This window comes from Nannobrachium achirus (genome assembly GCF_963921795.1).
Source record: "Nannobrachium achirus genome assembly, chromosome: 10".
In the NCBI taxonomy this organism is placed as follows: Eukaryota; Metazoa; Chordata; class Actinopteri; order Myctophiformes; family Myctophidae; genus Nannobrachium; species Nannobrachium achirus.
In genome coordinates this window covers 2,682,745-2,710,335 of record NC_137819.1, presented here as the reverse complement: position 1 = coordinate 2,710,335, position 27,591 = coordinate 2,682,745, and the positions used below count along the sequence as shown (strand labels likewise).

The following is a 27,591-nucleotide window of genomic DNA, read 5'->3' as shown; positions in this document are numbered from 1 at the left end:
TCTTTCTCTCTCTCTCTCTCTCTCTCTCTCTCTCTGTGTGTGTGTGTCTCTCTGTCTGTATTTCTCTCTGGATATCTCTAGGGCTGGGACGATAAGCGATATTATCGTTTATCTTAAAAAAAATACTCAAGATAATCGTGTTGTGAAGATTTAATTTATCGTGAAATCGTCCTCCGTCATGCACTGGGATCAATTCACCTTTTATTTGCCGAGCCTGCATATCCGGTACCATTTAATCCCTCTAATGGTAAAACATACTTATAATATACGTACTTGATGCAGTATTCTTTTCCCCCACTCTCTGGTCTCTACAAAGTCTCTTTGCCGATCTACAAGCTCACAAGGCGGTTGGCAAATGTTCCACCCATGGATAATGGATGTTGATAATATCGTAAATCACGATTTCTTTGGACACAATAATTGTGATATGAAATTTTCATATCGTCCTACCCCTAGATCAGGGGTTCCCAAACTTTTTTGGCTCAGGGCAGCCCTATAAAGATTTTATTATTTATTTTCATCCAAGGCACCCCTACATTATATTCATAATTTTCACTCCCAGCACCTTATATTTATAGCATATTTTAGCGATTATGTTGTGAGGAAAACGTTGAGAATAGCCATTTTGGTTAGAACTGACTGAAAATACGTTTGTATTTCAAGTTTAAAATGATACTAAATATTTTTTGTCCAAATAAATTCCAAATATTGTCAAATTATCTCACAGTGGACTGGTTGGACAAAGCACTCAACATCTGAGTACTTGTTAGTATAGATTGTTACTCCTGGTCAAATAATACTCCACTACATGTAAAGGTTTGCTCACTGTACTGCAGTGGTGGTAAAAAGTACTCATTATTTGTTACGTGAGTAAAAGTATCAATACTGATACCGATATAGAAATACTCCGTTACAAGTAAAAGTCCAGAATTCAAAATGTACTTGAGCAAAAGAACAAAAGTATTGGCATCAAAATGTACTTAAAGCACCAAAAGTAAAAGTAGAAAATGTTTGAAAATAGCAGATCTACAAGCTCACAGCTTGTAGATCGGCTATTTTCAAATAGCGTAGGTATACAATAGGGCTAAAGTGGTTAATGTATGTTTTATAATATTATAATTTAATATCTGCAATGTAGTAACTAAAGCTTTCAAGAAAAAAACTGTGGAGTAAAAGTACAATATTTGGATCCGAGATGTGGTGGAGTAGAAGTGAAAGTATTGAAAATTACTCAAGTAAAGTACAAATACCGCAAAACTGTACTTAAGTAAAAGTACTTAATTACTCTACAACACTGCTGAACTGTGATGTAGAGTAGATTACTGTCCACTGTACTGTGATGCGTAGCACCCGTCTGCTGCTTCAGCAGGGTATGTCTTTAGCTGAGCTATCACACAGCGCTCGCGCTGGCCTGGTTTGCTAGCGTGTGCGCACGCGCACACACACACACACACACACACACACACACACACACACACACACACACACACACACACACACACACACACACACGCTACTGCTGCACTGGCCCTACGACACTCACTTTAAATAGACCACCACGTCCAAACCATAACATGTTTCTGGTTTAAGCTCACAGGGCGAGGCGTTGTGAGCTTGTAGATCTGCAATTTTTTGGCTAAAGTTCTCAGAATATGGACGCTAGGGTTCAAGTGGTTAATATTAAAAAAAAGAAGAAAAACGTTTTTTATCACACAAAGATTTGGAGGACCCCTTGTAGTAACTCTGAGGACCCCCTAGGGGTCCCGGACCCCCTGTTGAAGACCCCTGTTCTATATCCATGGTGGACCCCATTGTCTTCTTGGTTTTCACATGGCCAACCACCTTGATCTGGAACGCAAACCTCCCGTCTGGTCTGGTCTCCTAATCGCCGTCTTGTCTCCCAGCAGCTCACTTCCTGAGTGTTCACTTCCAGATAATAGCCTGGATAAGTGATAGACCACAGACTCAGGCCATGGCTACACGGAGCTGGATATTTCATATATCCCGGTTTTTCAGATATCCACATAGAAAAATATCTAGGTCCACACGACAAAGATATCTAGGTCTAACAAGCACGCACACAGTAAAGTCTTCAGAGATATCCGGGTTCCCTGTCTACACGGATCCAGTGAATCGGATATTTTTCAATCTCTCCACTTATTTATCCGGTTTCAAAAATATCCAGCTTCGCAGCCGGAATATCCAGCTTCATGTGGCTGCCAGCCCCAACAGCACAAAAAAATGTCTAGCTTCAGAAATATCCAGCTCCGTGTAGCCATGGCCTCAGTGTTTGGGAGGTTAAGGTATGATGAGAGGCGGGAAGAAGCATGTGTAAGGAGATAGGATCGTCCACGCTTGTTTAAACCTTCTTTGCAGCATTCAGTATTGTTTGTTATTGCTGGGACGGCACACAGTTAAAAGTAATTGGACCAGAGTTAGCTTGCAGCTAATTTGCATCTGTTGTCTGTGACTCTGTGGGACAGGAAAAAAACAACCACAAAATGATACGCTGACAAAAACCTTTCATCACATACCGTATTTTAATCAATATGTCAAATGTTATAAAAACAAGGCAATCATTGATGGTGACACGTTTGTGCTTACTTGAGCCAATGCTTGAGGCTGGCTGGTTTTAGCACTTGTTCCCAAACTTTAGAGCTCGAGACCCAAGAGAGAAATTATAAGTTTGCTGGGGACACAAACTGGTGCTCACAGCGCGTTGTTTCGCACCGCATTGTGAGCTTGTAGATCGGCTATTTTCACTACTTTTTGTTTTCCAGTTACTACTGTTTTCTAATTCACGAAATGTCTTAGAGAAATCATACCACAGTTCTGAGAAAGAAAAGAAAAATCGTTAAAAGTAGTATTTTTGTGCATTAATCATTTTTCAAAGTAGTGTTGGAAAAATAGAATTCAAAATCAGCAAACATTACAAAACTCAGCAAGGTTTACTATGGCTGCCTCACAGAGATGTTTGGGACCACCGGGTTCTCAATGTCTGGTTCTGGGGACCGCCGGCGGTCCAAATAACAAGACACTTACGAGTCTGTAACTCAAGAGTTTACAATGGCTTATATCTACACTGCAAAATCTGCACCTTTCATTTAACACAGGTTGTACAATGGAACCAGCGCTCTCTACTGGCCAGTGTGTAAATTGTCCTTTTAGCGTGCAGCCGTGCACGGAGCAGCCGGCCTAGTCTTTCTTTTCGCTCTGCCCTCTTTGTCGTGCTGTCTCTCTGCACTGAACTACTTTCTACTGAAGCAGGAGTGACCTTAAATAAAACATTCCATCACCATGTCCAGGGGACGTCACAAGGAGGGGAAAGTGGGACTGAGTTACTAGGGCCCAAGGTGGAGGGGCCCTTAATTATTTTTTTACTTTAGCTATTGAAAAATAGCAGATATACAAGCTCACAGCGCAGCACTTGTGCCGCGCTGTGAGCTTGTATATCTGCTATTTTTCACTGGTTAAAGCATTCAATGATTCTAGGCCTAAAGGGGTTAAAGCACAAAATGTGAGTGAATCCTTGCACCCAGGGCCCAGAATTTGGTGCGACACCGCTGACCGTGTCTGTCTCATCTCGCTCTCTGGACTCTGGCCTGTGATGTGTTGTCTTCAAGTCATGTCTCTCTGTCACTCATTCTCCTCATGGTTATACTGTCCTGCATACGGCTGCTCAGGTGTCATTTGATCTTTGGTTTGCTTATACGGTCGCTGCCGCTGCAGAAACCTTGTATCTCCATCCGTATTACATCTTTTGTTTTCGTCCTATGACGGTGTTTACGTTAGAGTATTGGAAATGGCTCAAAACTCTGCTATTTTCACCGATTTGTTCATATTTTATTGGACGTTTTCAAATCGATTCATAGAATTATGCCTTTTAAAGGCAGGCCCCAAAGTGGGGACACCGGGTGGGGAAAAGTGGTTCAAGTCTGGCTTTTACAAACATTTAACCAATTAAAAGTAATGAATACCCTCGCGAAAACATGCAGTCATCTCTATACTGCCTCCCCCTGGCCAGCCGGGGCGCCTGATGGAGGGGAGGGCTACTGGTTGGAATAACGTGTTCCTTCCACACGCTACGTCCAACCGGGGGAAACTCCCCGCTGTCAGGTGAAAAGAAGCAACTTGGACTCCTCATGCATAGAAGGGAGCATGAGGTCAGTCCGTTGTCTCCCCAGGTTGGCAGGATTACATTAGATAATTGACACCGGGTGAAGAATGAGTTACATCATTATTTTATGCTTTAACTATTGAAAAACAGCAGATATACAAGCTCGCAGCGCTGCAAGCTTGTAGATCTGCTATTTTTGAAAAATCGTGAAAATTTGAATTTTGACCCGATTCTATAAGTGTCTTTGGAATCCTTCTAAGAAAAAACCTATGTTTCTATGTCAGCAATCTGGCTTGCCATCGTCAAAGAAAAGGGCCTTTTCACTTAACTGGAGCTCAGTTAGTCTGTTCTTGAGAGACTACTTTGTCAGTGGTTCTCAAACCTTTTCATGTGAAGGACCCCCAAAATGATATGTATTTGGCCACGGACCCCCATCTCAAAATATCTAGTTCCAGGAACCCCCCAGATGCAAAATTTGAGTTCCAAACGTTCGCTTTTAAAAAAAACATATATTCAAAGATTTGCACACATTTTCACGACTTGAGGCACTTGGTGCCGCGCTGTGAGCTTGTATATCTGCTATTTTTCAATAGTTAAAGCATTCAATAATCCTAGGCCTAAATGGGTAAAAAAAAAAGTAATGAATTCATTGGCTCCATTGGAACACATGTTCTTTTTCCCCTTTTGATGGAGAGTTTGGGACATACAAGGTTTCTACCAGACGGTGACATGACGTGCTTTTTTAATGCTTTGCGCTCCAACCTATGCTTGCATTCATGTTGTTAAGTTACTGCACCCTCTCTGCTTCTCTCTCTCTCTCTCTCTCTCCCTCGATCACCCATTCTCTGGGCCCTCAGGTGCTCCAGGGCGCCACCATGCAGCAGCTTCAGCAAGTGCAGGTGCAGTCACAGGGCACACCCATCACGGTAAACACAACCAACACCACGCACAATGTACGGGTTGGGCGATAACGGTGATGAATATCGTTGAGGCGATACAATGTCTCCACAATATGCCTTTTTTAGAGGTATCGTATATATATCACAGTTTTTTTTTGAGTTTCAGTGAAATTGGGAACCGGAGCGCTCGTCGTGCGGCGCGGGGCGGAACAAGCGGTCACTTTGATCCACAACAACGACAACGACAACGTAGTGTCGTTTTAGTTTTTGTTACCTTGTAGGTGGTTGTACTGTTAAGTAACTTGAAACATAACCAAAAAAAGCAACATGAAAAAGAATTGTGCTACCGCTTGGAAACATATCGTAACATTGTATTTTTCCATAATCGCCCAGCCCTACGCACATGAACAACACACAGTAGCAGGGCTGCTGCACCATGCATGCATGCATGCGACGTTCTCTCTCCCCTTCCTGCCCCGTGTCATTTCCATATGAAGCTGCAGTGTTGACAACTTTGGCCAACGGCCTGTCAGCTCTGATGGATTTCATCACAGGTCATGCACTCCAGTGTCTGTGCAACGGAATGGTGCAATGTACTGTAGGCCAGGGCATTCACCAAATATTCGAATATCAAAGTCACTATTTGACGTTGTTCACCGAAGTCGAATATTCGCTTATTTTTTTATTGTTTTCTCTTTAGTTTTTTTAATAGTTTTTAAAGATTGGCTAATACTCTATACCAGGGGCTCTCAAACCTTTTTAGGCTGTGAGTGACCCACAAAATGAACATATTTGCACTGGGGAACCCGTTTTGACCATCTGTTTGTCTTTGTCCACTTATGCCCATATATGAAGATCTCTGCACACACAGCGCTGGTTGCGGAAAACTCTGATGTCAGACATCAGCTCCGCATACGGGCATTCATTTTATGCCCATATATGGAGAACGCGCGTGCCCGTGGGACGAACGGTTCTCGAGATACGCGGATTACATACATACATACACACTCACAGAGATTTTTTGTTGACTCATGTGGCGTACGTGATGTTAGAGCCTTTAATGAAGTGATGTCACAATGAGTCAGCGCTTGCGCCGATTTCCTCCGGAACAGCCTGATGTCAACAATCAGCCCTGCATAAGGAGATTCCGAACGTTTCGCGCCCGTTCGGGAAAACCGCGCGTCGGGTCGAGTCGAGGCCCGGCACTGCACTCTGCGCCACGGCGGGGAACACGCGTGCCGAATCTGAAGCCGGTGGGACGAACGGTTCTCGAGATACGCGGATTACAGACAGACAGACAGACACACACACACGCAGACAGAGACTTCTCGCATTTATAGATAGATTACATTTAATGTGACTCGGTTCCACAGATAAATATTGTGAAAATTGCGAGGCGTTGTGAGCATGTAGATCTGCTATTTTCACAATGTTCGCCTCTTGCTTACTTAATATTTGACAGTTTGGCAAATATTAAGTAAGCATATATTCGACAATTCGAATACTTTGAGGTCGAATAATTCGAATACTAAAAATCACTATTCGTGAATGCCCTAGTGCAATGTCGATTTCGTCGAATGAAAATGTTACGAAAAATGTTCGTCGCTACCTTTTTCTGACGGAAAATAAAACTATTTACAATTTAGGCATTTAGCAGACGCTCTAAATCCAGAGCGATTTACAATAAGCAAGGTAATACATCAATACATAGAAACATCAAATGCATAGAAATATTAATCTAGAAAAAAAGAACGTAGGTAGACCAAGCGCCTATTCAGTCAAAAACTTTATATAAAACCTAAAAATGCTATCTAGCTTTCATGTATGGTCATTGAGGGTGGGCGAGTGCTACGGTAAGTGCTATGGGCTTAAAACTAAGCTATGAAGACGAAAAATAAATAGAAACTAAGACATAATGAGATAATGACTAAAACTAAGACAATTTTGTCAAAAAATAATAGTTAGACTAAAAATGTTATGCAGGGACTAGTGGAGAAGAGATCCAGTAGAACTAAAAGAAAGGTCTTTTTATGTTTGATTGCCTTTGTTGCACTCAACACAACGGCAGATCTACCATTGTTCTGAGGGCTTTAGTGGTCAACACTGTCAACTAACAGGGTAAAGAGAGGTTTTACTCAGTTTTGACGCTTGTCAAACTGAAACTCTAAACCTTTCCATTAGCATATGGCCATAATTACTCATTACACACTTGCAGTAATGCGCTGTTACACAGGCGAGCAAATGAAGTTGTTTCTCTATTCGTTTAGAAACTTGAACCCTTTTCATTAGCATATATAATCATAATGAACCCATTTAGGCCTAGAATTATTGACTGCTTAAACTATTGAAAAATAGCAGATATACAAGCTCGCAGCTGGTAGATCTGCAATTTTTGAAAAATCATGATTTGTTTTTGCACGTTTTTGAATGTATCTATTTAAAAGCGAACATTTGTTACTAAAATATTTGCTTCCGGGTGGTCCCAGGAACAACATATTTTGAGATGGGGGTCTGTGGCCAAATACATATCATTTTGGGGGTCCTTCACATGAAAAAGTTTGAGCACCGCCGACATAGAAACATATCTTTTTTCAAAAAACCTTAGAAGGATTCAGAAGACACAATCGTTACATGTTAACGATTTTTCAAAAATAGCAGATCTACAAGCTCGCAGCGCGGCACTCGGTGCCCCGCTGCGAGCTTGTATATCTGCTATTTTTCAATAGCTAAAGCATAAAATAATACGCTATAATGCGTACCCGGCCTAACTGGGTTAAGTTGTTTCTCTATTCGTTTAGAAACTTGAACCCTTTTCATTAGCATATATGACCATAATTAATTACTGGTCATTACACACTTTGCAGTAATGCGCTTCTGTTGCACAGGGCGAGCAAATGAAGTGGTTTCTCTATGCGTTGCTGCTCCGTGGTGGTTGTTGCCAGTTGTGATGCAATAGTTTCTGTCAAATGCAGCCATTGTGCAACAAATGAAGCCTTTACCATCACTTTATATACAGGGAGTTCAAATAAAACCCTACATTGTTCAGTACATTAGCACAGGGGTCTTCAACGTTTTCAGGCCAGGGACCTGATGGGGAGATGGAGCAGGGACCCCCTACCTCGTAAGGTGGGGCTGGGGCTACAACATTGTTTAAAATTGTGTTTCGTGTGTATAAATATACCATGTTATTGTGCATCAGATTAGGTAAGATTAATGCATGCATGCTTTTATTAAAAGTCGACAAGTTGACTAGTCGACTTCATTACACAAGTCGACTCCCACCAGAGGAAGTTGGAGAAAAAAAAAAAAAAAAACGTTCTATTGTGAAAATAGCAGATCTACATGCTCACAACGCCTCGCGTTGTGAGCATGTAGATCTGCTGTTTTCACAATTTCTACATATTTGACAATTTGGACAATGTTTTATTTGTCATTTTAGAGGTATTAAAAAAGTCCTTAAATTGTCACTTTAGAAATGTGCAGATAACCTCTATACACTTAAACTTTATGTTGGTTTGTTTACAGTTGAGTGAGAAAACAATGGTTAACACATTAAGTTAATCATCTGGGGACCCCCCAAAATAATTGGGGGGTCGTGTGTGATGTGATGATGTCATCAAGCGATAAAGTCGTCTTCAACTTGACTGAGTGGAGTCACAAGTCGTTAATGCCCTAGTACAAGTGGCCGTGCTACTGCCATGTATAAACATACCTTATTTACTGAGGACCAATGTCAATATACAATCTATCACTAACGATCTGTCAATTGCACAATAATCATGTATATCAAAAGAGACAGAATCATGTTTCTCCAACAATTTCGGGGACCCCCTCCAGTATCCCCGCGGACCCCCTAGGGGTCGCGGACCCCCTGTTGAAGACCCCTGATTAGCGCATAATATAACCAGGGTTCCCACGGTCATGAAATTCCTGGAAATATTTTGAAAATAGAAAAGTATTTTTTTCCAGTACTGGAAAAGTTTTGGGAATTGATCAGTGGTCCTGGAAGGTCCTGGAAAAAAATGTCTAAGCATTGTTTTTGGTTATTGATTTTGTTCTCTCATTTCCTGCCACCATACATTGACATTGATGGTTTCCTGCCACGATCGTTGTGCCTTTTGACGTGGGCACATGTGTGTCCATCGTGCACGATCCGCATGCACGCCACGGTCTGTTCGCAGCGTGCACGCTTTATTTTTGCTGCACTGACTGTCTTTGGGCATTGCACATAGGAGTAAGTGACTCGTTATTGTGCTGAATTAATATTATATAGACCTGTAAATTGGGTTAAATATACTGGAAAGGTTTTGGAAAGGTTTTGTAAATTCATTGGTAAAAATGGGTGGGAACCCTGTATAACGTATTTTGGTGCTGTATTCACATTTCATATTGTCAACGAGGATCCCAATAACCCTTGAGAGTGTACAGATGGGACCCTTGCGTGTCCATTTGGTTCCCTTTCTACACTTGCATACTTACAGACCTTTTTTTAGGGGTCCATATAGAACCCCCTCACGGAACCCTGAGGGTCCTAGGCCCCCACTTTGAGAACCACTGTCTAGTGTCGGACTATCTTGGCCTATAACGGTGGTTCTCAACCTTTTCAGAATAATCCTATTTTAACTGGGACACCCCTCACCCTACGAGCACTAAGAGTTGAGGCATTACATTTTGTATAACACGGTTCTGTTGTGAAAATCGAGCTGCGAGGCGTTGTGAGCATGTAGATCGGCTATTTTCATGGCTAATATTTGACAATTTGGCAATGTTTAATTTGCCATTTTACAGGTATTAAAAAGTCCTATAATGTGCATATACCCTCTATACCACGGGTAGGCAACCTTAGGCACGGTGCCAACTGCCAACATTGGCACAGGGGAGGGTGATCACCGGCACACTGGCAGAAGTGTGAGAGAGGATTTTTAAACATGGTCAATCAAATTAAGTTGGCTAATTTATAGAGAATTACATCTTGCACATATATTCTACATTCATTAAAACTCTGAACTCTGACTGGGGAGGGAGTCGGGGAGATAGCAGGATTATTGCTCTGGGTCTAATGATCATTGTAACAATGTCCTGCCAATCAAAATATCTCAAAATATTTGTCATTAAAATGTATTTTGACATGGCACACTGACACTCTAGAACAGGGGTTCCCTAACTTTTTCGTCTCAGGGCAACCCATAAATATTTTTTTTTAATCCGAGGCACCCTTACATTATAATTTTCACTCCCAGCACCTTACATTTATAGCATATCGTCGTTGTCGGGTGGAACTGGAAACCTTGTATGTCCTAAACCGTTCGTTTTGTATTTATCATCTATAAAATGTAGTAAACTAGTGAAAACAGCAGATCTACAAGCACACAACGCCTCGCGTTGTGTGTAGAGGTGAACCGATTGATCGGTTCCGATATCAGATCGGCCGATCAAGGCCATATCGGTTTTGATCGGTGTTTCCATAATTGGATCAAAGCGAGCCGATCAAGGGATTGAAGCAAAAGGGACGTTGACGTTCGATTCACGTGCGCGTTGTGCATGCGTGCTTCTGACGAAGGAGAGCTCTGTTCTCCTCTCTTCTCTTGTGTGTGTGTGTGTGTGTGTGTGTGTGTGTGTGTGTGTGTGTGTGTGTGTGCGTGCGTGCGTGCGGCTCCATGTTCACTTCTGTCCAGTGTTGCCAGACGTACGATAATTATCGTATTTGTACGATAATTTGACCCTCTGTACGATGTACGATCAATAATTCCAAAAATGCCCAAATGTACGATAATTTCGCCATATCATCAAAAAGAGCGTGAATTCACTATTTTCCCTGGCTGCTGATCTGGGATCTGGTTTGGCTTCTCAAAATAAGCCAGGAAATCAGTCAATCTGACCCTAGATCTGTACTTGGAGGCATTAAAAACACTGGTTGCATCTTTCCAGACCAGTTTCAGGCTTTTATTTGTGTAAGCTCCAAGAAGTTGCCTGCCTCCACACAGCAAATCTGATGCGTTTTTGTCACGCAGGAGTCTAAAACGAGGTCGTTTCTTACACTAAAGACGCATTTTTTGGTGAAATTACGTTTTACGCGAGTGATTTCTCTTTTTTGGCCATGTACGATAGTTTCATGTAAAATACGATAATTCTGAGCCTCCGGTACGATAATTCAACATTTCCCATCTGGTAACACTGCTTCTGTCTGTGAGCCACTTAATCCCCCCCCCTCCTCCCACACCACACACAGACATGCACCGAAGAAAGGGGGACAGAGTGAGATGAAAGTTGTTTGTTTTAAACATATTGGATACACCATTGGAATAGTAGCCTACTTCTACCTTTGTAGGTGTTGACTTCTCAAAGTAAAATCCACGATTTGAGTGATCAGATGAATGCGTTTTCAGCTGTGTTGGGTTAACGAGGCTCCGCTCGTGTCTCTCTCTCTCTCTCTCTCTTTGGGTTAACGAGGCTCCGCTCGTGTCTCTCTCTCTCTCTCTCTCTCTCTCTCTCTCTCTTTGGGTTAACGAGGCTCCGCTCGTCTCTCTCTCTCTCTCTCTCTCTCTCTCTCTCTCTCTCTGCGACGTGAGAGAAGAGAGAGAGGCTGTAACGTTGATGTTAAACTTAATTCCAAAAAACATAATTCCAAAGTCATTGGAGGACAACAGTTGGAGGTAGTTGTTGTCGATCTAAGGATAACGTTTGTAGTTCCCTTATATAGTTTAAAACAGTCATTTCCACAGGTGCTAACCGTTAGCACTAGATGTAAGGAGGATGACGCGTTGCCATTTAGTTTCTGCGACAGAAACAAGCAAACAGGTCTATAAAAAGTGTTGCCATATCCTGTTTTTTCCAGCAAACAGGTCTATAAAAATAAAAAACTGGGAAGGTCAGTCAAACAGAAATGTTGTTGTCTGATATTGTTTAAGAACAGTGGTTCTCAAACATTTTCATGCCAAGAGCAAGGACCCCAAATATGTATATAGTGTACAGAAAATCTTAAGGGCCTATTTGGCCTATTATTGTTGCTATTAACCATTATAGCCAAATAACCTTGAAAATAATGAAGGATAGACAATATTGCCACTGTCTTTATGAGAAAACCTTTTTGTTTTGTTTTTCTTGAGGAGGAATTTTCCTAGGACTAAAATGATTTACGATAATATATCATATTGAGAATCGAATCAAATCATGACCTTAAAATATAAAGTTGAATTGAATTAATATATACAATGTCAATGTTGTGTAAGAGGAATCATTAAATATATAAATGCTCCGACAGTGACACAATAGAAGAATTTATGGATTTCACGCTGTGATCGATCGGTAATATCGGTGGTAATATCGGTGCTTTGATCGATCGGTAATATCGGTATCGGCAGATATTGATTCCAGCTGATCGGTGATCGGTATCGGCCCCAAAAAACCTGATCGGTGCATCTCTAGTTGTGTGCTTGTAGGTCAGCTGTACACATTTGAAACTTGGAGATTCGAGGTTTCTGCCCGACAGTGATGATATTTTAGTGATTATGTTGCGAGGAAAACATTGAGATAATATTGAGTACTTGAAGTTTAAAATGATACTAAATATTTTTTAAGTGTCCAAATGAATTCCAAATATTATTAAATGATCTCGCGGCACCCCTGGACTGCCGTCGCGGCACCCCAGGGTGCCCCGTCACCCACTTTGAAAACCCCTGCTCTATGCACTTAAACTTTATTTTGAGAACCACAAGGCACTCTCGTCTACATGTAGGTGCTCCAACCTGGGCCTCCTAAAGCCAGTTCTCCTCAGGTGACCCCCTGGATCAGGTGGCCTTACTTTCTACCGGAGAGAGAGAGAGAGAGTACTGTTGAAACTTGCACTGTCATCTAAGTGTCTCGCTGTGTGGTCCGGTTCCGTGGGGGGGGGGGGGGGGGCTGGGTTTTGGGGTTAAACCGATAATGGCCAAACGCAGTTACTGATCTGTCTCGTCTCTCCTCGTCCTGGTGTCAATCATAAACTGCCACGTTGGATACATTTGTGGACTTGTCAATCAACTACTCGTTTGTGTTTATCTTTGTCCACCTCTCGATTCAATTCAAAGGGCTTTGTTGGCATGAGAAAACATATGGTTTACATTGCCAAAGCAGAAGTGTACACGGTGCAATACAATACAATCAATATAATGCAATCAAAATAGAATATGTACGATTGAAAGGGGTGGAACATTGTTCTGTATCGAGATTAACACGATGCAGACTGCAGGGATGTATACAACACTATGATCAGTAGTCTTCAAGCCATGTAGACTGGGTATACATTATTGCGTATTATTATTTTATGCTTTAACTATTTAAAAAATAGCAGATATACAAGCTCACAGCGCGGCACCGAGTGCCGCGCTGCGAGCTTGTAGATCTGCAATTTTTGGAGAAATCGTGAACATTTGAATTTTGACCCGATTCTATGAGTGTCTTTTGAATCCTAAGGTTTTTTGAAAAAAACCTATGTTTCTGTGTCAGTGGTTCTCAAACTTTTTCACGTGAAGGACCCCCAAAATGACATGTATTTGGCCACGGACCCCCATCTCTAAATATTGAGTTCCAGGGAAAATGGCAGATCTACAAGCTCGCAGCGCGGCACTCTGTATATCTGCTTTCAATATTTGAAGCACTAGGCCTAAATGGGTTTTTAAGGTTGTTGTGTTCCATTTGATATCCTTCTCCTATCACAGCAGCTCACCAATCTTGCTGCTGTGTTTGCACATTGTAGTATTTCACCCAGCAGATATGGGAATAATCATCGGTCATGTTTTCAAACTCTCCTTGGGTGGTTATGATCTTTGGGAAGTAGGGCATTCACCAAATATTCGAATATTCGAATATCAAAGTCACTATTCGACGTTGTTCACCGAAGTCCAATATTCTCTTTTTTTATTTTATTGTTTAAAAAAGGGTTAGGGTTAGGGTTAGGGTTACTATAACCCCCAAAATAAACATATTTGAACAGGGGACCCCCACCCCGACAAGCACTTGGAACTGTGGTTATTACATTTAATGTGACTCTGTTCCGCAGATAAACATTGTGAAAATAGCCGATCTACATGCTCACAACGCCTCGCAACGCGAGGCGTTGTGAGCATGTAGATCTGCTATTTTGTTCGCCTCTTGCTTACTTAATATTCGACAGTTTGGCCAGTCCTGTCGAATATTCGACTATTCGAATACTTTTGAGGTCGAATAATTTGAATACTAAAAATCACTATTCGTGAATGCCCTAGTGGGGAGTATGTGTCTCTGATGTGTTGTCTTGGTCTCTCTCTCACTCTCTCTCTCTCTCTCTCTCTCTCTCCCTCTCTCTCTCTCTCTCTCCCTCTCTCTCCCTCTCTCTCCCTCTCTCTCCCTCTCTCTCTCTCTCTCTCTCTCTCTCTCTCTCTCTCTCTCTCCCCCCCCACAGAGTGCTCCGGTGGCCATGCAGGTGGGTGAGGGGCAGCAGGTCCAGATCGTGCAGGCGGGGGGTCAAGGTCAGACGGTGCAGGCGGGCCAGGGTCAGACCATGCAGGTGATGCAGCAGATCATCACCAACACCGGAGAGATCCAACAGATCCCTGTAAGAAGATCCCCTCTGTCTGCACCGCACACACACACACACACACACACACACACACACACACACACATACGTGATATTATTATCGTGATAAAACACTCACAATCTCACAATCGTATCATGGAGATTCAATTTATCGTGATATCGTCCTCCGTCATGCGCTGGGATCAATTTCCTCTTATTTGCCGAGCTGCATATTTTTGATAATCAAAAAACATTATCCTGGGGCGGAACATTTACCAAAAACAGCAGATATACAAGCTCACAACGTGTCGCCTTGCGACGCGTTGTGAGCTTGTAGATCTGCTATTTCTTGGCAAAGACATTTGATATAGTGGGAAAAAAGACTGTATCAAGTACGTATATTATAAGTACCTTTTCCCAGAGGGTTTAAGTGCTACCAGAAATGCAGCTCGGGCAAATAAAAGGTGAATTGATCCCATTGCATGACGGAGGACGATATCACGATAAAGTAAATCTCCACAATACGATTATGATAAATGTTTTTCATCACGATAAACGATAATATCGCGTATCGTCCCATCCCTAACATTTAACTTCACTAAAACTATGCCCAACTCAAACCCTAATCTCACAGAAACAATGCCTTAAACCTAAACCTCAAACCCCTATCCGCCTGCGTGCACGTATCCCCATTTGAGAAACACTGCGTTAGACCAGTGTTTCTCAACCTTTTTTCTGCATGGGCACACTTTTCATGTCCCAAGAATCCATGGGCACACCAACATGATACAGGGGTGTAAATATCGTCACTGTCGTGACAAATGTGTACGTTATTTTGCAAAGTAAAGCCCTGCTTCATCATACAAGGCTGTCACACAACAGTAGTGAAAACAGCAGATCTCGAGGCGTTGTGTGCTTGTAGATCGGCTGTTTTCACTAGTTCAAATCATTTTAAAAATGATAAATACAATACTGGCTTTCAAGCAGTTAGGGGCACACTTGACCCTTCTCAGGGGCACACCAAAGGTCCCCAGGCACAGTGGTTGAGAAACACTGCGTTAGACCATGTAGGCATGTACCATATATTTTTAGATACCACTAATTCCTTTATTTATTTATTTTAATCTATGTGAGCCCAACCTCTGCTGTGAAATCCACTTGTTCAAGTCATTTATCTGAGAGGAACAGGATCTGGGATGTTGTTGCCGTTACGGAATTGACGTCAGCCCTGCAGAGATCTGCTGCCCAGCTTTCTAAATCGGTGCATCAATTCATCTCCTGTGACAGTCTGGCCTCATGCATCTCTCTATGCTGCCGTTTGTTCACCTTGAGATTCTCTCCCCTTACCGTCCATCCATACCTAGGCCTGTCACAGTTATTACATAATTGTCTAATAATCCTCATAATCGTTTCCATGTTGAGAAATGTTAATATAGTTACAAGCACTTTGAAAAAGTACTGGAAATAGCAGATCTACAAGCTCACAACGCTGTAGGCCTGGAAAAGGGGTAAATACTTTGGGAAAAGCTATGGAAGTGTTTTGAGATTTCATTGTTAAAAATGTAATTTTCACTCCCAGCACCTTATATTTATAGAACATCGTCGTCGTCCAAAACCGTCCGTTATGTATTTATCATCTATAAAATATACTAAAGTATTGAAAACAGCAGATCTACAAGCACACAACGCCTCGCATCGCGAGGCGTTGTGTGCTTGTAGATCGGCTGTTTTCACTAGTTTTGTGCGACAGTCTTGTATGATGAAGCAGGGCTTTGCTTTACCAAAAGAGGCACACATTTGAAACTTGGAGATACGAGGTTTCTGCCCGACAGTGACGATATTCTAGTGATTATGTTGTAAGGAAAACGTTGAGATAATTACCATTTTGGTTAGAACTGATTGAACATAACTTTGTACTTTTAAAATGATACTAAATATTTAAGTGTCCAAATGAATTCCAAATATTATCCAAATGATCTCGCGGCACCCCTGGACTGCCGTGGAAATAGCAGATCTACAAGCTCACAACGCTGTAGGCCTGGAAAAGGGGTAAATACTTTGGGAAAAGCTATGGAAGTGTTTTGAGATTTCATTGTTAAAAATGTGCCGGAACCAGTGGTGGAAAAAGTACTCGCATTTTCTACTGAAGTAAAAGTATCAATACTGCATTGTAGAAGTACTCTGTTTACAAGTAGAAGTCCAGAATTAAAAATGTACTTGAGTAAAGGTACAAAAGTATTGGCATCAAAATGTACTTAAAGAACCAAAAGTAAAAGTACAAAATGTTTGAAAATAGCAGATCTACAAGCTCACAACGCATCGCATTGTGACGCGTTGTGAGCTTGTTGATCGTCTATTTTCAAATAGCCTAGGTATAAATTAGGGTTAAAGTCGTTAGTGTATGTTTTGTAATATTTTAATTTATATCTGCAAAGTAACTAGCAGCAACTAAAGTTTTCAAATAAATGTAGTGGAGTAAAAGTGCAATATTTGCATCCGAGATGTAGTGGAGTAGAAGTAAAAGTATTGGAAAAACTCCAGTACTCAAAACTGTACTTAAGTACAGTACTTAAGTAAATGTACTTAGTTACTTTACACCACTGGCCGGACCCCAGAAGGACGGAAACGAAAGGCAAGCAGAGAAGAACTGCTTTGCTTCGTCACCCAACATCGTTTTGACCTTGTGAGATTCCACAATTCCGTTTTGTCTTCACATCAACTCCTTCCGTCGTCGACGGTCTGTGTGGTAAATCATCAAACTGCTCGTTTCAAGATGGTTAACGTCTCCCTCTCTCTCTCAGACCAACCAGTGAGTGAATGATGGCCACAACGGCCACTCACCCGGAACAGTGGAATGACCCCTGCTGTGTTGTGTTCTCTCAAATGACCTCTCTTTCAAATGTTGTTTCTCTGGCTAAGCCCTGGTGTTTGTCTCCCCCGTGTGGTGGCTGTGTGCAGGTGCAGCTCAACACGGGCCAGCTGCAGTACATCCGCCTGGCGCAGCCCGTCTCCGGGACCCAGGTGGTCCAGGGACAGATCCAGACCCTCGCCAACACCCAGCAGGTAACTTTGATTGATTTATTGATTGATTGATTGATTGAAGACTTTATTAGAAGTTTGCATAGGAAAAGGTACAGTTTCATGACGGTACAGTTCACTGGTACAAGGTCTACTAAAAGGAGATCCATGAAAAGACTAAGCTTATTTCCACTGGAAACCATTGAAGTATCTCATATAACATTGAATGACAGACAAATAGAACACAGTTCTATGCAGTAGATATGTAAAGAAAAACAAAAAAAGAGAACAGTAAGTCTAAACAAACATAGAGCAGGGGTTCCCAAACCTTTTTGTCTCAGGGCACCCCATAAATAAATATATATGTTTTAATCCGAGGCACCCCTACATTATAATTTTCACTCCCAGCACCTTAAATTTATAGCATATCGTCGTTGTCGGGTGGAAACCTTGTACGTCCAAAACCGTTCGTTATGTATTTATCATCTATAAATTATACTAAAGTAGTGAAAACAGCAGATCTACAAGCACACAACGCCTCGCATCGCGAGGCGTTGTGTGCTTGTAGATCGGCTGTTTTCACTAGTTTTGTGCGACAGTCTTGTATGATGAAGCAGGGCTTTGCTTTACCAAAAGAGGCACACATTTGAAACTTGGAGATACGAGGTTTCTGCCCGACAGTGACGATATTCTGGTGATTATGATGTAAGGAAAACGTTGAGATAATAACCATTTTGGTCCAGACCCTCGCCAACACCCAGCAGGTGACATAAGCCTGTTTTCAACTGCAGCTTTAGCACCACACCACACCACACCACACCTAGGTCTGTCACAATTATTACATAATCGTCTAATCGTGATTATTTTTCATAATCGTCATAACCGTTTCCATGTTGAAAAAGGTTCATATATTTTTTAAGAAAGACAAGAATAGTGGAAATAGCAGATCTACAAGCTCACAACGTGTCGCATCGCGACTTAAAAAGAACATTGTGGAAATAGACGATTTTACAAGCTCACAACTTGTGAGCTTGTCGATTTCCACTATTTTTGAAAATGTTTGAAAAAATATGAACATTTTTCAACATGGAAACAATATTGATGATTATGTCAAATAATTGCGATTAGATGATTGTGTAATGATTGTGATAATTGTAATTATAAATTATAAGGTAATGGAGCTCGTCCCATTCCCGTCCATGTGGAAATCTTGTACGTCCAAAACGGGTTCCTTTTCAGAAAAACAAACGGGCATTCCTATGGATCTTATCCAGTTATAATTTTGTCTCAAGATCTATATTTAACTGTTCTCCCCCGACCCAAAATAAGGACGCTAGGTCAAAAGTGGTTAAAGTGTGTCTGTGGCTTTTTATGAATATTTAACCAATGATCACAATCCTGTGACTGAATAACTACATTGAATCCATGGGAACACTGGTTCATTTTCCATTCCGTAAAAAGTAACCGTTTGGACATAACCAGGTTTCCACCGGAAAGCAGATGATATATTCAATATTACAGGGGTCTTCAACGTTTTCAGGCCAAGGACCCCTTAGTTGAGAGAGAGATGAAGCAGGGACCCCCACAACCTGTTCATAGATTCCATATGGTTTCATCGTTTGACAGCACAATCATCAGTGTATTTTGGAATCATGTCAATTTGTGTTTTCAGATATTAAACCACTTGAACCGTCAATACTTAATAAACTTGACCTTTCACTCTGTACTTAGACTGCTCTTTTCCCCCTCTACCCTAAAGCTCTTTGCCGAAAATAGCCGATCTACAAGTTCACAACGCCTTGCAATGCGAGGCGTTGTGAGCTTTGTAGATCTGCTATTTTTGGTTAATATAAAAAAGGAGAAAAAAAGCTTCTATCCTACAAAGATTTGGAGGACCCCCTGTAGTAACTCTGAGGACCCCTAGGGGTCCCGGACCCCCTGTTGGAGACCTCTGCAATATTACATCATCTTGTTTCCATAATGATGCAATGATTGATGTTGTGGATTGTCTCTATTAACTGAAATCAGACATGGGAATAACAGCGATTAAAGGCTTGGGTTGTTGGAAGATCAATACTTTTTATAGTTCCATATTGAATTTTCTATATTGCAAATCTATTTTATAGTTTGTATGTATATGCAGTATGCCATAAGGTCGACTCGTAGCTTGACATATTGCCCAGCTCCTGTCCGTAATCAGGTGTAACTTGTGCAGTTACAAGTAACTCACTATGGCAGTAACTTGATCAAGTTAAAGTTATACCCCTGGAGAAATGTAACTTATAAAGTTTCAAGTTACATAGAAAAAGTAACTTGAGTAACTTGAGTTACCTTTTTTCAGCGTTAAAGCTATACTGTGTAAGATGCTCAACTAGTGGTCAGTAGCCCTATAGCAAACCGCGGTCGCGTCCGCGTCTTTCGGCCGTTTTTCGTACCTTCACACCCCCGCGTCTGCCTCCACCTCGCCGAGAGCTATCTTTAGAGGGGTTCCTGTGCGTTCAGGCATTCCGGAGAAACGGACTCCTTCACCCTGCCTGGTAGGCGAGATTACCTTTTGAGTATAGAGACACACACGACTACAAATATGGCGACCCCACTTCAAGATGCGCTGTGATTGGCCGGCAGTGTATAACCCTCGCTGTGATTGGCCGGTAGTGTGATGACGTAATTTTGCCGGGAAATCCCGCCCCTGTCACGGCTAAGTAGAAAACATATAAAGAGAAGGCTTCAGAAGCTGAAAATAACGGAGTGGGGGTTCTAAAACTTTAGCGATTTAACAGTTAGGACAATTTTAAGATTTGTTTTATAAAAAAAGTTACATGGTATAACTTTAAATTGAGAATGTACATTTGGTGTACATGAAACAAAATATAATATTCTACAAAAAAAAGTCACATGCCAGCAAAAATATGCCTCTCATCCGAGTTTTATGTTTTATTTAAAAAAGGTTGACATTTTCTTTAGTAAACATCTGTGTTCCTAAAGTTAAACAAAAGAAAAGAAAATTATGATCTGGACATTTGATCGTCAATATTCACAAAACTTAAATGTAAAAGTATAACTTCGCTTGTAAAGGGGAAAAAGAGCAGACTAAGTACAGAGTGAAAAGTTAAGTTAATTAAGTATTGACGGTTGAAGTGGTTGAATATCAGAAATTGACATGAATCCAAAATACACTGATGATCGTCCCGTCAAACAATGAAACTATATGGAATCTATGAACAGGTTGTGGGGGTCCCTGCTTCATCTCTCTCTCAACTAAGGGGTCCTCGGCCTGAAAACATTGAAGACCCCTGCTGTAGTTAAAGCTATACTGTGTAAGTTGCTCAACTAGTGGTCAGAGCTGTATAGCAAACCGCGGTCGCGTCCGCGTCTTTCGGACGTTTTTCGCCGTGGACCGGGCCTCTCGCCACCGCGTCCGCCTGCAGCTCACCGAGATCGATCTTTAGAGGGGTCCCTGGTTCCTGTGCGTTCAGGCATTCCGGAGAAACTGACTCCTTCACCCGAGTATGTTGTTGTTATGCTGAGGCAAGCTACTTCCTGAGAAGTCAGCAAGATGCGCCTGTGATTGGCCGGTAGTGTACCATGTGTTTATGATCGGCGATATGATTGGCCAACGTATACACATGATGCAGATGACGTCATTTTGCCGCGAAATTCTCCCCCCCTCACGGCTCATAGAAAACATATAAAGAGAAGGCTTTAGAAGCTGAAATTAACGGAGTGGGGGTTCTAAAACTTTAGCGATTTAACAGTTAGGACAATTTTAAGATTTGTTTTATAAAAAAGGTTACATGGTATAACTTTAACACCTATGCTGTAGCACTTGAACTAGAGATTGAGTTTTCTCCTCCTTTTCAGATCACACAGGCAGAGGTACAGCAAGGCCAGCAGCAGTTCCAACAGTTCTCTGACGGACAGGTAAGCACTCTAACAATACGCTGTGTTCACATTTTCATATGGTTTATTCTTTTGTCTCCGCCTGGCCCAAAGGCATAGCCGAAATGTTTTCTACCCTGTTCGTGTGTCCGTCCGTCCGTTACCAGCTAATAGGGCTGTCACGATTATGACATTTTACATGACGATTAATTGTCACTCAAATAATTGCGATTAACGATTTAATTGTGTCTTTTTGTCGTTGACAATTACATTTCTGTTTGGCTTTTGGGCTTTGAAGTTGCACATGGCAGATATGACACAAAAAAGAACATTGGTAGTGGAAATAGCTGATCTACAAGCTCACAACGCGTCACATTGAGATGCGTTGTGAGCTTGTAGATCTGCTATTTCCACTGTTTGAAAATATATGAAAACTTTTCAACATGGAAACGATTTGTGACGATTATGACAAAATAATTGAGATTACGGTATGTCAAATAATTGCGATTATGTCAAATAATGGCGATTAGACGATTATGTAATAACTGTGACAGGCTTACCAGCTAATCTCCGGCGTTGTTGGCCCGGTCGCTGCCAAACTGTGCACACACACACTCCCTGGATTCCAATCCAGAACCTCTACCCCACATATTTCACATGGGCCTGTTCTAGTGTCACCATGCGGCCGACTTTTGCGAGACACATTTTTTGGCCAGTACTGCAAATCGTTAGACGGTATCTCTACAGTCATGTGATCGATATGGATCTGTCAGTTTCTGTATTCCATCCTGATTGGCTAAGATGTCAAAAGAATTTCAATAAATGTTCGATAAAACTGCTCAAAATTATTCAACCCCCCCTCTGCAAATCTGGTTATTGGCTAAATTCACAAACTGACAACTGAATAAATCATACAATCATACAAGAACAATGTAAATAGCTCAACAAAAGTAACATTTGGTGTTTCTTTCCAAATGCAATGCTAAATGCCACTTTCAACGCCACTTTCACTTTCAATTATTCAACTCTTAATTACACCTGAAACCATCTGTAATCAACTGCAATCGACTAATCAAGGGCATAAATAGTTGCATCAGATGTGCAATCTGGCCTGACTAGAAGTTTGTTGACTTTGATTAGAGCAGTTAGAAACATGGCTAAATCTAAGGAATGGTCAGAAAAGCCTTGCACAAAAAAGGAAAAGGATAGAAAACAATTGCAAAGACACTGAATGTTCCAAAAAGTACAGTTTTGAGCATAGTTGATAAGTTTTAAGTCAAATGAACAGCGGCTACACTAATGAACAATTATTTCAGAGGGGGTTGAATAATTTGTAGTTATAGTTATTACTATACTGTTTGAATAAAACAGTATAGTAATAACACCTGTGTATTTCACGAATAGTGATTTTCAGTATTCGAATTATTCTACTCGCGTTGCGAGGCGTTGTGAGCATGTAGATTGGCTATTTTCACAATATTTATCTGTGGAACCGAGTCACATTAAATGTAATACCTACAATTCCAAGTGCTTGTCAGGGTGGGGGTCCCCAGTTCAAATATGTTTAATATGGGGGTCATGGCCTAAAAAGGTTTGAGAACCCCTCGTATAGAGCATTAACAAATTCATCCACCAGGGGCATTGACAACTCATTCTTATGACTTCCTATCTAGCCAAGCTTTATAAACTATATATTTGGAGCTGTGTGCAGCTCCCTATACGTGGCTGTGTGGGTCTGTGTGTGTGTCTGTCTGTGTGTCTGTGTGTATGTAGCCTGACTTCGGCGCGTAACTAGTGCCGCACCATTTACGCCACTCGCGCAATATATACATCAAAATGTGCGGCTCGGCCGGGAATGGTGTTCTATTACCTTTCGTTCCGATCCGCCTTACCATGCCGACGTAATCGGCAAAAAACGACGCTTAATTGTCCCCATTGACTTATAATGGGACAATGCAAGAAATCACTTTCAAGTATTTTTCTCTCGTAAACCATAGGAGCTACAGTTTCAAACCTCGGAGAGGAGATTCATAATGATTTTAAGAATGAATCGAAAAATAATTACATCACTCGGCCTCATGTTGGCGCTATAACGGCCCACTTTACGTTTTGCCCCGTAACTCTTGAACCGTAGATCGGAAAATTAAAATTCTTTTTTCCCTGGATTCCTTGGGTCAAGACGCATCTCCCCATATAGGCCACGCCCATTTGCGCCAGGATAGATTTTCCGCCATCTTGAATTTTCTCCAAAACACACTTTTTGCTCCTTTTCCTACATATTTTCTTCAAATGTCACAAAAATCAGTACACATGATCTACACACACACACACACACACACACACACACACACATACACACACACACACACACACAGCTCCACTTCACACGGGTGTGATTTTTGGAGCTGTGTGAAGCACAGGCTCCCTATACGTGGCCGTGTGGGTCTGTCTGTCTGTGTGTCTGTCTGTCTGTGTGTGTGTCTGTATGTAGCCTGAACTTCCTAAACTTCGGCACGCCACTAGTCCCACAGTTTTGCCACCACACACTCGCGCCATATGTCAAATCGAACGGCTTACTCGGGAATCGTGGGCTATTACTTTTCTAAGAGAAAGGTTCTATAGTTTAATTGATATTAATTTATTAGTGAATTAATTTTCCCCATTGACTTATAATGGGAATCGCAAAAACTCACATTCAATTATTTGTCTCTCGCAAACCATAGGGGCTAGAGTTTCAAGACTTGGAGAGGAGGTTCATAATGATTTCAAGGATTAAATAAAAAATAATTGTGTCATTTGGCCGCATGGTGGCGCCATAACACCCCACTTTACGTTTTGGCCTGTAACTCTTGAACCATAGGTCGGAAAATTAAAAATATTTTTTCCCTGGATTCCTTGGGTCATGACGCATCTCCCCATATAGGCCATGCCCATTTGCGCCATGATAGATTTTCCGCCATCTTGAATTTTCTCCAAAACACACTTTTTGCTCCTTTTCCTACATATTTTCTTCAAATGTCACAAAAATCGGTACACATGATCCACACACACACACACACACACACACACACACACACACACACACACACACACACACACACACACAGCTCCACTTCACACGGGTGTGATTTTTTTTAAAAGAGAACATTAAAAAAATAAGCGAATATTCGACTTTGTTGAATATTCTAATATTTGGTGAATGCCCTACTGTATAGTAATAACACCTGTGTGTGTTGGTGTTCCACAGCAGCTGTATCAGATCCAGCAGGTGACCATGCCGGCGGGACAGGAGCTGACCCAGCCCATGTTCATCCAGTCCACCAATCAGACGGCCGACGGCCAGGTGACGCAGGTCAGCGGCGACTGAGCCCCGCCCCCCCCTTCGGAAGAAAACCCTCCCTCCTCCCACCACACACACACACACACACACACACACACACACACACACACAGGGGCGTCACAAGTGGGACTGAGTTACCAGGGCCCAAGGTGGAGGGGCCTTAATTATTCTATACTTTAGCTATTGAAAAATAGCAGATCTACAAGCTCACTGCGCGGCACGCGGTGCCGCGCTGTGAGCTTGTAGATCTGCTATTTTTGAAAAGTTGTGAAAATGTGTGCAAATCTTTGAATATATGTATTTTTTTAAGCAAACATTTGTAACTCAAATTTGGCTTCTGGGGGGGGGTCCCTGGAACTAAATATTTTGAGATGGAGGTGGCCAAATACATATAATTTTGGGGGTCCTTCACATGAAATTTTTTTCATAAATAGCAGATCTACAAGCTTGAGCTTGTATATCTTCTATTTTTCAATAGTTAAAGCACAAAATAACGCAGTGAATTCTTAGTACCCAGGGCCCAGAATTAGGTGCGACACCCCTGCACACACACACACACACACACACACACACACACACACACACACACACACACATACACACCGGCCCCACTTGCCGTGTCACCACCTCCCAAACACCCCAACCACACCACAGTGAAATCAACGGCTCTCTAACAAGCGTCTGAAACACTAGAAGAACTGCATCTTTCTTTTTTCTCTCTCTCTCTCTCTGTTTGTTTTGCTCTGGGGTCAGAGCCGTCTGTACAAAGCACTCTGGTCAAGAAGATGAACCAAAGGGACACTGGGAAAACCCTCCACCTCCCCCCCGATAAATACCCGACGTTAAACGCTACGTCCACGGCCATGTGTAAACCCGAGCGACAGACAGACTGACAGACCCCCATGCTCTCCTAAACCTGGACAACAGACAAGAAAGACCACCTTTCTCCCTCTGGAAACTCCACGGAAACCTGAGATTCAAGCGTGACGCACTGAGCATTTTTTCCGGGGCTATTTCGACGTCTAAAATGCGGCTAGGCTGAGGGCCGATGGATTCTCTCCACTTTTTAGAGACAAATTTATTTCGGTTCGGGGAGTCGCAGCATCTCGGCAGCGCCGAACAGCCGAATTAATGATGTTAACCGCCCTCCCCCCAGAACCTCTGAATGACGTCATTTTCAATTTTCAATTTCACAGTCAGTTTGGACAGAGCCGAACCGAAATACATTTGTCTCTAAAAGTGCAGAGTACGCATCGGCCCTAAAACCATAACTGTTCTAAAAGTGATTATTATAATGTTTTTCAACGGCTAGGCTTGGCCCAGACATCTAAAAGTGACCCGTCATTTCAACGGCTATATATCGTCAATGTCGGGCAGAAACCTCGTACCTCCAAGTTTCAGATTTGTACGTTTTTTTAAAGCCCTGCTTCATCATACAAGGCCGTCGCACAAAAGTAGTGAAAACAGCCGATCTACAAGCACACAACACCTCGCACCGCGATGCATTGTGTGCTTAAATCGGCTGTTTTCACTATTCAGTACATTCTTTTTAAATGATAAAAAACAAACTGTTTTGGACATACAAGTTTTCCACTCGACAACATCATATATGTATATCTAGAACGCTTAAAAAAACTGCTAATCAACGTCAAGGCCAAGCCTAGCCGTTGAAAAAACGTTGACTTTTAGACCAGTTCTAACCTGATTTTAGTCGGAGGTCTAATAGCCGAATATGACTCACTGGACTCCTCCCTCTCTTTCTATTGGGGCTCTTTTTGGCTACGAAGGGTTAAACCAGAAGCTTCCATAAAACCTGAACCTTTCTGATTGCGTGACGTTTCATTTTTGTTTCGTTTGCAACCAGAACCACCCCTGAAGAGGGACGTTAAGTACATCGCTTATTTTTTTTTGCTTGAATGAAAATGTTTTTTTTTTCCTTTTTTTTAAGGATATTATCTGAAACGGAGTCATGGCGTAGTATGTATGGAAACAAATCCAGAATCTGGGACATAAGTTTGAAGAGCCATTTTGTTGTTTATCGTTGGTAGTTGAAAGGATTCCATGCCCTGTTTGACACAATAAAGCCATATAATTTATATATGCATCCCTGGGGTATTTGTCGTCTTATAGGTTGGTTGGTTACCGAGTTCGACCCACGAATGCCCGGGTGATCATTTATTCATCACATACCCATAACCTTGTTTAATCACAAAGTACTGTGAGAAAATAAAGAAATCAAAGAGTCCGTCAGTCGGTTTTGATGTTGACGGGGGTCTGGCAAACCTACGATCCAGGGGGTCCCCAGCTAAATGACTCGACAGCCTAGTTGGGAACCAAGTGGACCGTTTACATGTCTGCACGCTCTCAGGGTTAGTGGTTCTAATCATCAAGCCAACCAGTTGGAGAACCACAGGTCTACAGCAGTGGTCCCCAAATTATTTTGGGCGGTCCCCAGATGATTAGCTTAATGTGCAACACTGTTTCCTCTCAACTAACCAACATACAGTTTAAGTGTATAGAGGGTATCTGCACATTTCTTAAGTGACAATTTAAGGACTTTTTAATAACTCTAAAATGACAAATTAAATATTGGCCAAATTGTCAAATATCAGAGGCAGAAATTGTGAAAATAGCCGATCTACATGTTGTGAGCATGTAGATCTGCTATTTTCACAATAGAACCGTGTTATACAAAATGTAATGCCTCAACTCTTTAGTGCTCGTCAGGGTCGGGGGTCCCCAGTTAAAATATGGTTATTTTGGGGGTGGCGGCCTGAAAAGGTTGAGAACCACTGATCTAGAGG

At 41.8% G+C, this 27,591-nt stretch overlaps 1 protein-coding gene across 14 annotated transcripts in view; it reads left to right on the top strand.

Moving 5' to 3' along the window:
- Nucleotides 1-26,236, top strand: part of nfyc (nuclear transcription factor Y, gamma) — an 84,554-nt gene extending 58,318 nt beyond the window's left edge. For 10 of the 14 annotated variants that reach the window (XM_080735195.1, XM_080735191.1, XM_080735193.1 and 7 more), the window contains 5 exons: nucleotides 4,975-5,043; nucleotides 14,435-14,587; nucleotides 17,509-17,613; nucleotides 21,430-21,489; nucleotides 24,695-26,236. In XM_080735195.1, coding sequence (XP_080591321.1) covers nucleotides 4,975-5,043; nucleotides 14,435-14,587; nucleotides 17,509-17,613; nucleotides 21,430-21,489; nucleotides 24,695-24,814 — 507 coding nt within the window. In that variant the 3' untranslated portion in view covers nucleotides 24,815-26,236. The remainder of the gene's footprint in view (nucleotides 1-4,974; nucleotides 5,044-14,434; nucleotides 14,588-17,508; nucleotides 17,614-21,429; nucleotides 21,490-24,694) is intronic. The other 4 variants (XM_080735189.1, XM_080735188.1, XM_080735185.1 and 1 more) reach the window with 1 other exon arrangement.
- The last annotated feature ends 1,355 nt before the right edge of the window (nucleotides 26,237-27,591 follow it).